At 40.3% G+C, this 12,118-nt stretch overlaps 1 protein-coding gene across 2 annotated transcripts in view; it reads right to left on the bottom strand.

Moving 5' to 3' along the window:
- The window catches only part of ADCY4 (adenylate cyclase 4), a 69,599-nt gene that overhangs the window by 8,260 nt on the left and 49,221 nt on the right, over positions 1-12,118 (bottom strand). For both annotated transcript variants that reach the window (XM_075828966.1, XM_075828967.1), the window contains 7 exons: positions 8,652-8,749; positions 6,560-6,644; positions 2,580-2,717; positions 2,033-2,122; positions 1,432-1,616; positions 1,106-1,190; positions 379-537 (listed from right to left, as the gene is read on the bottom strand). In XM_075828966.1, the coding sequence (XP_075685081.1) occupies positions 379-537; positions 1,106-1,190; positions 1,432-1,616; positions 2,033-2,122; positions 2,580-2,717; positions 6,560-6,644; positions 8,652-8,749 (840 nt within the window). The remainder of the gene's footprint in view (positions 1-378; positions 538-1,105; positions 1,191-1,431; positions 1,617-2,032; positions 2,123-2,579; positions 2,718-6,559; positions 6,645-8,651; positions 8,750-12,118) is intronic.

Here is a 12,118-nt window from a genome sequence, read left to right as displayed (position 1 = left end):
AGAATAGTGAACATTTCGAATTCAATCACAATAGATGTTATAAATAACGTTATCGACAAGTTTTACGTTCGCTTAGGACTCAAGTTGTTGAAGGACATCAGTTCGAACATTTGATTTAATACAGTAATTGTTGTTTGTACTAATACACAATACATTTCCTCGGTCTTGCTTTGGTTGGCCGTACAACACCAACACACACACACACACACACATACACCGCAGAGAGGGTTTCAAAAGTTATGATGGTGTTCCGGAACTTTTGGTGGGCACTGTATATATATATATATATATATATATATATATATACACATACACACACACACACATAGACATGCATATATATTACACACACAATTTGCTGCTAATAAGCACAGTTACCTCATTCCTGAGATCCTGCCCAATAAACTGCTGGGCTACATCAGCTGGAAGGACATTTTCAAGCAGAACACGATTAAGATTCTCCATGGTCTCAATACGTTCACGCTCCATCTTAAACTTCCTTTTCCAAAGAAAGTCAAGCCGACAGTAAAATTCGTTCTGCAGAAAGTTAAAAAAAATCATAGCTTTTAAAAATGTGAACACAAAATAAATCTAACCCATATAATACTACTAAGTTAAGAGAAAAGGTTCTATGTTATTCAATGATGTAATGAACTTAAATTAAAAAATATATATGCACACTTGCATGTTAAAGCAACATCCATTTTTGAATAATGATTCATCAGTCTTCACGTGTGTGTATATATATATATATATATATATATATTTATATATTATTCCCTACTTTGTGGAATATACTGTTTTATGTCAGCAGGATAGAATTTGCCATAATTCAATAAAATGCTCAAACACATTAGTACACAAACTTGACAAGAATGCTCGAGGCAGCATCCAACAAAACAGAAAAGCCAGCACTCCAATTTGTTAAAAACATCTTTATTTATCACAGTAAAGCACACCAGCTTGCCAATGTATTTGGGACAGTACAATTACACGGTTTTAAAGTAGTCGTTTTTTTTGTAGCTCTTTAAAGAAGGATTTTACAGTGTGTTTTCAATACTTTCCCCCTTGGTATCCCAATCCGCTACAAATGATAGGGACTCACCTGTCTTGCCAGTGCCAAGAGGGTTAAGAAGAAAATGAATAACGAAACACTGCCCATAATCTTTGGCTCCTTTAGGACTCCTGGCCTAATGTAAAAAAAAACAAAAAAACACATACTAATGTAATACATAAATGTAAAGAACACAGAGTTCACTTAAAAAAACAAAAAAACTGAAGCGTGAACAGTAAGTTGTTTATTATGACGGCTAAACTATAACTTCCAGCGTGTTCTCTGATTGATCACTACTGGGAGTTGCGTACTAGATCAATAGTTCTAATGATATAGACTGCAGCTGCTGTAACATAAGGCCAGCCACTCAAGCGTACCTGGAAATGTTCTGGTTGACAGACAGCCAATCAATGTAACAGTCAGATAGCCAGCTGTGAGTGTGTAAGAAGATTACATTGTAGATCACCAGGGCAATGCTCAGCAGGATCAGCTTGACTTCAAAGTTCATGAGCAGGAATGCAGAGCAAGCGAGCAGTCCCAGAATACAGCAGTACATGTAATACTAGGAAAAGGAAATACGAGTATTACTATTCATGTATTCATCATATTTGTAAAGAATTATAGTCACTTTATCTACACCTACTATAGCGGTGGTTTAATACTACATCCTCATTAAGATTCATCAAGTACACATATTTACATAACATTGCATAGTTTTATCTTACAAAACAAATTGGCCTCTGCATTTCACTCTATTGCGCGCCAGACTTTTTTTCCAGCAGAAAACACGGACACGCATAAAGCTGCGTTTTCTGTTTTTAAGATAAACTTTGCTATGCAAACAAGTAATAGAGTTATAAGTAGAATTCAAGGTGACAAGTTATACAGGGCAAGATATGGTTAGAACTATACAATGAGTTTATGAAAATCAGATGCATATTTCTAAAGTCATTTAAACGGAAGCACAGATCTACTAACCGGCAGACTGTATAGCATTTGCGCTTCAGTAGCTGGAGTTACTGATGTATTCATGAAGATCTCAGGACACATTTCTTCTGGTAAAAAGAACTGAATGAAAAAGCTCTAATCAGTGATCATCTTTATGAAAAACAAGGAATGTTAATAATACTAGATAAAGCCTGTAGACCAGGGCGCAGGACATGTGCTTGGAGGACATATTGGTTGGACACAAATATGATAGTGCTAAAGTCCCAGTAGGGTCCCTCCTATAATCTGTCCATCCACGCCTGGTATTCCGTTACTTGCCCACATGCAGCTTGTTATTGGGGACAGTAGGTGATGCATAAACATACCAGCAATGTTCGCTATACTTTTTGTTCATGATTAAAATTGGTCAATTATTTTTTTCTATTCAGCAGACCAACGTTGTGTTTAAGCGACGACCACAAATGATGTTGTTTTACATATAATTAATCCTAGAGAATGGGCATATATTTTTGGGATAAAAAAATAAATAAAGGCTGATTATTAAAATATATACACAAATAAAAAAGTGATCAATTACCAAGTTAAAAACTGCCATAAACAACACAGTGAGAACTGTTAGGATTCCAAAGGGAACTCTTAACCAGGGCCGGCTGGAGAGAGCGGAGGAGAGAGATGGAACCCAGTGGAGAAGTTGCGGGCCTTTAAGGATGCATTTCTGTTGAAGTAAAAGACATAAAAGCAGATCTGATTAAACAAAGCCACTTACATATAAAACACAATGATGCACTCATTTTTTACTGGCAACTTTTCGTGGGCATAGGCATTTAGGGCTTGCAATGAATAGAATTTGACCTTGTTGGATTCAGACAGTTGAATGCTTACAGTCCCTGTGATGGAGATTATTAATGTTCATGTCAGCAAGCCTTAATATCCAGAAGGATACACTATTTGCTTCCCAAACAATCAATGGAAGATTAAAGTAAAACTGCAGACTCCCCCTTTTACTGAAGCTAATTTGGCTCAGTATGTGTGTCAGTTACTGGTTTACCTTCTGTTTACACTGGTGGCTTAGATACTTGTAGTTGATGAATCACTCTATCCTTTGCTGTAAGGGTTCTCCACATGCATTGACTTTCTTGTGAGCTTGTACTTATACACATCATCTGATCAAGCAGAGCTGCAAGGTAAGGCATGTGGAGGGAGAGTGCAGCAGGCTAAGCCGCTGATGAAACAAGAGGTGTGTTTCAGACTACCTCAAACTTCATTTGCCACTGGATCTAAGCTACAGTCACAGATCATAGCTGTGCCCTAATGAAGCATAACTAAAAACTGAACTCAAATGAACGCTGCTGAAAATAAATAGCAGGTAAGCAACACACATGGGTGGTGACTTAAAGGGGTATTCTGGTTTAAGCAAATAATTGTTGTTATTTGTATAAGGAAAAGTTATACAATTTTTCAATATACTTTCTGTATCAATTCCTCATGTTTTTCAAGATCTATGCTTGCGGTCATTCCATATGAACCTTCATTGTTTACTTCCAGTGGATAAAAAAAATCTGTCCATGGTCATGTGATGGTCAAACAGATGCTCAGCTCGTTAGAAGAAAGAACTGTAATAAAAATACTGTAACTGCAGAGTTCTTTCTTCTAACGAGCGGAGCACCTGTGTGACCATCACATGACCATGGACAGATTTTTATCCCCTGGAAGTGAACAATGAAGATTCTGGTTAAATGGTTGCAAGCAGAGCTCTTGAAAACTATTGGGAATTCTTATCGATAGTATATTGGAAAATTTTATAACTTTTCACTACATCAAAAATAACATTTATTTGCGGAAACTGGAATACCCATTTAAATATATTTGATCATATCTGAGCTGGAATTCTGTTTTATGACTACAACTACATACTTCAGTTTTTAAAATGCCTTTTTAAGTAATGATAAAAAAATGGAGGCGACCTGAGAAAATGAACCTTAAAATTAAGAAACTGTGAGCCTCCTGTAATAAACTGACGAAGAGAAAAACAACCTTAGTTGCTTACAGCAACCAATCAGCCTCTAATCTTTCATTATTCCAGGAACAAAGCCACTTCTTTTCCGAGACCACACCACAGTCAAGTAAAAGAAATACTACATTTAGTAATCACTAAACGTGGAGTCCAGAGAGCTCCTTTTAACAGATTTACACTATGAGGCATACACGAGACACAGCAGGGGCGTAGCTAGGGGGGGGCAAGCGGGGCATCTGCCCCGGGCGCAGTTCGGAGGGGGGCGCCAGCGCCACCTCCTCCTGCACTATAATTGTACCTGTGTCGCAAGGACACAGGTACAATTAGAAGAAATGAATGACCGGGCACGTTCCGTGCCCGGCCATTCAGCGCCTCTCCACGAATGAAGCGACTGGTACCTTTTGTACCAGTGACGCTTCCGTCGATGAAAGGCGCTGACTGACTGGCAGGGAAAGTCATCCTGCCCAGCCAATCAGCGCCTTTCATAGACGCTGCGTTCAACCCCCTAGAGACCTGCGCAGAAGAGAGCAGGTCTCCATGGCTGCCGGACGGCGTGGGAGCGGGAATAAGGTGAGTTTGAAATTTTTTTTATTTGTTTTATTTTTTTAATTGCAATAGAAGTGTGGCTGTATCTGCGGGGGGGGACGGGGGACTTTGTCTACACGTGGGACTTTATCTACGGGGCTATATACAGGGGGACTATATCTATAGGGGGACTATATCTGCAGGGCTATATACAGGGGGACTATATCTACAGGGGGGCTATATACAGGGGGACTATATCTACAGGGGGGCTATATACTGGAGTGGGCTGTCTATAGAGCACCATATACAGGGGTGGGCTATATAGTATATAGCCCCCTGTAGATATAGCCCACCCCTGTATATGGTGCTCCATAGATAGCCCACCCCAGTATATAGCCCCCCCTGTAGATCTAGTCGCCCTGTATATAGCCCAGCCCTGTAGATATAGCCCCCTGTAGATATTCCCACTGTATATAGCCCACCCCTGTAGATATAGCCCACCCCTGTATATAGCCCCCCTGTGTATAGCCCACCCCTGTAGATATAGCCCAGCCCTGTGTATAGCCCAGCCCTGTAGATATAGCCCACCCCTGTATATAGTCCCCCTGTAGATATAGCCCACCCCTGTATATAGTATCCCACAAATAGCTCCCCCTATAGTGCTCCACAGAAAGACCACCCCTGTATATAGCCCCCTTGTACATATGGTCCACCCCTGTATATAGTGCTCCACAGATAGCCCTGTGGAGCACTATATACAGGGGTGGACTATCTAGTGGAGCACTATATACAGGGGTGGACTATATGTACAAGGGGGGCTATATACAGGGGTGGGCTATCTGTGAAACACTATATACAGGGGTGGACTATATGTGGAGCTCTATATACAGGGGTGGGCTATATCTACAGGGGGCTATATACAGCGGTGGGCTATATCTACAGGTGGCTATATACAGGGGTGGGCTATATCTACAGGGGGCTATATACAGGGGTGGGCTATATCTACAGGGGGCTATATACAGGGGTGGGCTATATCTACAGGGGGCTATATACAGGGGTGGGCTATCTGTAGAGCACTATAGGGGGAGTTATTTGTGGGACACTATATACAGGGGTGGTCTATATGGGGGCACTATCTACAGGGGGCACAGTGTGTGTGTGTGTGTGTGTGTGTGTGACACGGTGTATGGTGCTATTATAATTAGAGGTGCAGTGTATGGCGCTATTATATTTAGGGGCGTAGTGTGTGTGGTATAATGATAACTTTATATTTATTTATAGGTGCAGAAATGTTGGTAAAGTGAGAAGCTGAAGACATGTGAGCTGCAAACTGCAGAAATGGGATGTGACCGGGAGAAGTCATCATAGAGGTCTGGACCGGATGGAGAAAAAGAACTAGAATCTGAGATGTCACCGGTGAGTCACTTAATGTAAATGTTTATTCTGCCTCTAATCAGCACTTGTAGTCACTGTATGAGCTGCAGCGAGATGATTATGATAGGATTTATTTTTTGTGAAACGGCATCTCCCAGCATATCCTTACCGTTGTTCAGGCCATGCTGGGAGCTGTAGTTTTACGCCGTACACACCTATACAGCAGGGGTTGCACTAAATTGAGCTGTATTTGTTCTGGGGCTGTATATATGTAGTGAGCTTGGTTCTGGTGTTGTGTATAGAACCATATTGCTTGTGAAATGTACAAATAATTTTATGCTCGCGTTACATAAAAAGAAATGACACGTCGATTGGTAGAGAAAACAAACACGGCGAGGGGGAAGGAGATGTCGGGAAAGAGGTGGGGGGGGGGGCGCCAAACTGAATCTTTGCCCCGGGTGCTGGAGAACCTAGCTACGCCTCTGGACACAGTGTATGTCTTGAGGCCTGATTGTTGTGTCAATTACAAAGAATAGCTGCCATCACAACACAATAGAAGAATCAAACATGAATTACATATCTGAAAAACTAAATAATGTACTGAAAATAAAGTAAAAAAAAAAAAAAACCTAGAAGCCACTTACAGAGAGATGTCCAGCAAAGCAGGCAAAGAGGAAAAGTAGAAAGAAGAAGAATGAAATGCCATATGAGATGCCGAGGGCTTTATTCCTAGACAGAGAGAGAATACAGATTAGGGCATTGCAGGTTTAATAAAGGTCACGGTCTAAAAATAGTTTTCAAAAACTCATAAAACGGCATAGTGTAAACTGGGTCTATATAAGTGGAAAGGAGCGGTTTTAATAACCTTAGTCTAGGGAATCATCTGAATGAGGTTGTCTTGTGGTGATAGGTAAACTTAAACAATTTGATCAAAATATGTGCTAAGCACCTCACATTTCTAAGTATTGGAAATATAGGGGCAAATCCCATAATGCTGTGTTTGAATATATCTTCGGCCCAGGTCACACAGTTTTTTTTACGCTGATTTTGGTGCAGAAACCAAGTTGCAATCAGCACCAAAAAAACGCCCCAAATCTCCATCCATTGATTTCAATGGAAGGGAAAGGTGTGTTTTCTCCCGGGCACTTTATGACTGCCCGCGGAAAAGAAAAAAAGTGTCATTCCCTATCTTGGAGCAGTTTCCGCCTCTGAACCTCTATTGAAATCAAAGGGAGGAAGAAAAAACCCACAGCGCTCATTTGAAGCATTTTTTGGAGTGATTTTTTTTTATCAAAACCCCCCTCGGCTTTCGCTACATTAGAAAACGCCTAAAAAAAAAAAGCAGAGAAAAAACTATGCCATTTTTAAAATCAGCCTCAAAAACCCTGAAGGAATTTTGAGACAGATTTTTTCTGCCTGATAAAAACCTCTGTGTGCACTTACCCTTAAGAGTACTGCTAAATCTCTGGTTTTCTAACTTTTGCATTGCAGTCACAGCACAACTGTACCTGCCCGTTCATGAGCTGACTAACTTTGTATTTCTGCATGGCACATTTGGGGGGGGGGGGGGGGGGGGGGGGGGTGATAAAGCTGGTTCCTACCTAGTTCACACAGAGTTTTTTGCAAACAGAAAATTCTGCTTCAAAATTCCGTTTGGAATTTTGAGGCAGATTTTCATCTGCCTGCACGCCATTTGCCGCGTTTTTAGCTTGCGCCCATTGAGTGCCACGGGCAAAAACGCAGCAAAATACGCTTCCTCTGCCTCCCATTGATGTCAATGGGAGGTCAGAGGCATAAACGCCCTAAAGATAGGGCATGTCGCTTCTTTTTACTGCGAGCGTATTTTACTGCTCGCGGTTAAAAAATCCGCGTCCGCCTCCCATTTAAATCAATGGGAGGCATTTTCGGCCATTTTTCGACGCGGTTTACGCGTCAAAACACTGTGTGAACAGGGCCTAAGTCTCCTGTTGTACAGGTATAATCGTTTGAATAGGGACCTATCTAAATGTGCCTTGTGGTGGCAGGTGGGCTCAAAATATTTGATCAAATTGTGAACGAAGAACCTTACATTTAAAGTATAGCAAATATAGCAGTAATGCATTTTAAAATAAAATAATAAAAATCAGCATCTGCTTACAGCATACCTTAGTGCCCACAGAGTACTGTTGCATCTTTGCATTTGTTTTCTAATATACATGTATAAATTTACAGTATTATTATTATTGTTAAAAAGGTAATTTCTTGCCAAAGACAATACATAAGGATGTATAGAAAAAACAACCCAAATGTTTTTATTTCCTTTGTTTCCAAGGTATATGGAATGACTCATTCCAGAGCATCTGGGAGTCGCCATATAGGCAGACTTGAACCCCTTCCATTGAATTAAGCAATTGTGACAAAGGCCTGGGATAGGCCGAAACGTCAAAAAAAGAATCGCCTGTTACAAATGAATCATTTATACCTTGGAAATAAAAACATTTGGAAAATTCTACATTGACCACTATATTCATCTTTATACCTGAGTGCTTGTGTTGTTTTTTTCTATACAGTTTGTGGGGTATCCAACCCGAACCCTTATAGCACCTGGAAATTCCATCCAGGAGTGCAGTCCATTGTTTTCTCCATACATAAGGCTGAGCAGTTTTCTTCTTGCAATAGTCAAATATGTCTTCACAGTTTTTGTATAGAATATGCTGTAGCCCATTATAAAATGCCAACTATTCAATGATCACTTACTTGGGAGACACCAACATCTGGACTATAAAGTTACAGATAAAGATGAAGAAGCAACAGGCAGTGTAATACTTGAAGGATGGCAAGTCTGACAGTCGGTACTGTGGGAAATAACATAGGAGATCTACAATGTCATCCGCTTTCTATGTATTTAAACTTTTTAAAGCAAAAACATTTTCCTTATTGACCAAAAAACAAGCAAACAGTACATGTCAGCCTTAAACGTAACCTACACCTTTTTGCTAAGAATATTGTATCATTTACGGTGTAATTTCCATGTAAAATACATTTACAGTATATGTCTATCTCTATGGAAATTCAGGGTCACAGTGTTTTTTTGGTGGTCTGCAGTATTCAACGTTTCTAGTCCGGGCGGGGAGGAGTGTAAGCGGATCTGAGCACTGTATGGCTGCTTTTGCAATAATTGGTCTCTTAGATTTTTTTCCACATTTCTTCAAAACCATTCATATTTTTCCAGAAGTGATTATACGGAATCTCAGCTGTAAATCACTACTCACATTTTTCTAACTCCCTGTGTAAAAATTTAAGTCGATTTAAGTCTACTCACTGGGACCATATGTATTGTTAATCCCCTGAAACAGCTGCCCAAAGTAACAACCAGAAAATATTAAAATCACAAAAACCACTGCCAACTGTTGAGATTTTTGAGCATTTGGGATATTTGAGACATTTTGGATTTTAGATTGTGTTTCAGAACTTCGTTTTTTCAATTACTGTGTAATTCATACTGCTAAATTACTTTCCGTACCTTGGGGATTTAGGCTAGGTTTGCACATTTGGGAGTGTGTGGTAAAAATTTGTACCCCACAATGAAAATGGAAGCAAAAAAATTACACATTGTGGATACACTTATTATTTCAAGACATAGTTTTTGAAAATATGCCTAAAACTGTTTCTACAGAAAACTGTTCTGCATGTAAATATTTTGTTTCCCCTTTCTCTCTGAACTCATTGGGTATAGGCCCTTGCCACATGGAGGATGACAATAAGTAGGCCATACCCTTCTAACAGACACTGACTTAATTAATTTGTATGAAAGAAGTAGAAGACTAAAAACTAAACATGTCCACGATCCCTGGAGAAAAAAACCCAACAAACCACCAAAACCAAAAGGTGTCATGCCTAGAACACAAAAAAGAGGGTGGGATCCATGTCCCCCAATGAATTTAATTAAAAAGGGATTTTACGGTGAGTACAAAAATCTAATTTTTTTCGTAAATATCATTGGGCACACCGAACCATGGGACTTCCTAAATAAGTCCCAGAGGGTGGAAAAAAAATAATTAAAAAGGTGCAGCACCATGCGACCCATACTGGCATGAGTGGAAGCCAAACAGTGGATCTGGTAGAACCTTAAGAAGGTGTGTAACGAAGCCCCGGTAGCAGCCTTGCAAACTTGAGGTACAGAAAAGGGCAAGAAACCACGGCGCCACTTGGTGTGGATCAAAGAAGGTGGAGGTGAGAAGCAAAGATAATATATGCTCACCGTGAGGTTATGAAAGTTGAATGAAGGAGTCCACGAGATAGCTGCTGCCAGATCCGGGCCGGTTACCGAGGTGACCGCTTGGGTATGATGAAAGCACGGAGAGAAAATATAGATCTATATTGGCGCTGCTGTGTGGTGAGGACAGGATAAATCCAGAAGTCGGGTGAACGTAAAAGTATTTATTGCTATGCAACGCGTTTCAACGCCGAACTGGCGTTTTCGTCAGGCATGGTGAACACAGAAAAAAAGAGACATGTATATATACACACAGAAGAGGTCATCTGATTGGAGCCAGTTCAGACTGGGCAAAAAAACCGCCAAAAACTCAAACAGGTCAGAGTTCAAGCGGTGCAATCCATTGCAATGACATTTCATAGTATTTACACAATAAAACACAATAAAAACCATAGGAAAGGTAAAAGGCGAGTTGTCACTGTAGGGAACTCTTATTTTGTTCATAAATAAAAAATGTGTAAAATGTCGGGGGATTGGATAAAAACATTGTGTGTGAGGGACGGCAATGTTTTGTTATTGCATGGTTAACTGATGATATCAGAAGGGAACAAATGGTGAACAAGTAGTGTATGATTTATTTTTAGTGGTTTATTTATTTCAATCGTGGGACATTTGTGTGACTGAGATATGAGAAGTTACGTGTGCAGATTGGAATTGTTACCGGTTGTCAAGGAGACCACCTACGCTACGGTGGCCGACGTGGTCCAAAACAAGATGGAACGCACGGTGAACCGCAAAACGCCAGAGGACGCCGGTATATGCAACAAGAACAGAGGGAGAGGAAAGAAGAATGTGTTGCCGAGAAGGAATAGGTAGATATTGATATTGAATGTGAGTAATGGAACTAGAATTAAAATTTAATGTTTTCATTGACGCAGAGTTACTTACGGTAGTTTGTTTCTATGTTTGTTTTTATCACTATTTTTTATTTTAATTAGTTTACGTCTCTTAGAGCAAATGGAGTGTTAGGGGGGGTTTAGGGGGGGTGAAGGTGGCATCGATGAATGTTGCTGGGGCAATGCCTAATTAAAAGGTTAGTTTATTGCCTTAGATGGAGAGTGCATAACATTTGTATTAACTCTTAGAGTTACTGCGAGGGGAAGGAGCCCTAACAGGGATAGTAGGTGCATTAGGGTTCGGACATGAAACCGCAGATGCATAAAGGGGGGGGTGGGGGGGGGGTGGTTGTTGATGGGAAATACGGCAACAAATGTGTCAACCGGGTCCCGTGGTTACATATTTTGGCTGTTCCACTGTACTGTATTTTTGGAGAGGGGCTGGTGGGATCTATAGGTTTTCCGATGTTTGTCTAGGGATATTTGATAGTTAGTCTAGAGATGACTCTGTGATGTCGTTTAGACCAAATGGATATAGTGTGTTCATTTTAAAAATCCAGAAGTTTTCTCTTTGTTTTAATTTGTTAAATCTGTTTGGGACGTCGGGGTGAATGTATTCAATGGGTGTTATTGTAATTTTATTGGATTGGCATTCGTGTGTCTGAGAGAAATGACGGGATACACTGTGTTTGAGATACCCAGTGTTAATATTGAAACGGTGATTATTGACTCGGGTTCTTAGGCATTGGGTGGTTCTACCAATGTACTGTAGTTGGCACGGGCATTCTAAAAGGTAAATGACATATGAGCTGCCGCAGTTAAGGAGTGTTTGAATTGTGAATGTCTCGTTGGTGACAGTGGAAGTGTAGTTGTATTTTTTGTGGCTTATGGTGTTACAACAAAGGCAGCGTGAGTGTCCACATTTGAAGGAGCCTTTGAGGTTAGAAAGAAAGTTTGTATGTGTTGTCAGATGTTTCTTTGTTCTGCTGGGAGCAAGTATATTTTTGAGGGTTAGGGAACGTCTGAATGTGATGTTAGGTTTGTCTGATAATGTGTCTTTTAGGTGCGGATCATTTTTTAGGATGTGCCAATGTTTGGAGAGAATGTTCCTA

Source organism: Rhinoderma darwinii, chromosome 1, assembly GCF_050947455.1.
Source record: "Rhinoderma darwinii isolate aRhiDar2 chromosome 1, aRhiDar2.hap1, whole genome shotgun sequence".
Classification (NCBI taxonomy): domain Eukaryota; kingdom Metazoa; phylum Chordata; class Amphibia; order Anura; family Rhinodermatidae; genus Rhinoderma; species Rhinoderma darwinii.
Note: the sequence above shows the minus strand (reverse complement) of the source record. Positions and strands in the feature narration are given on the sequence as shown.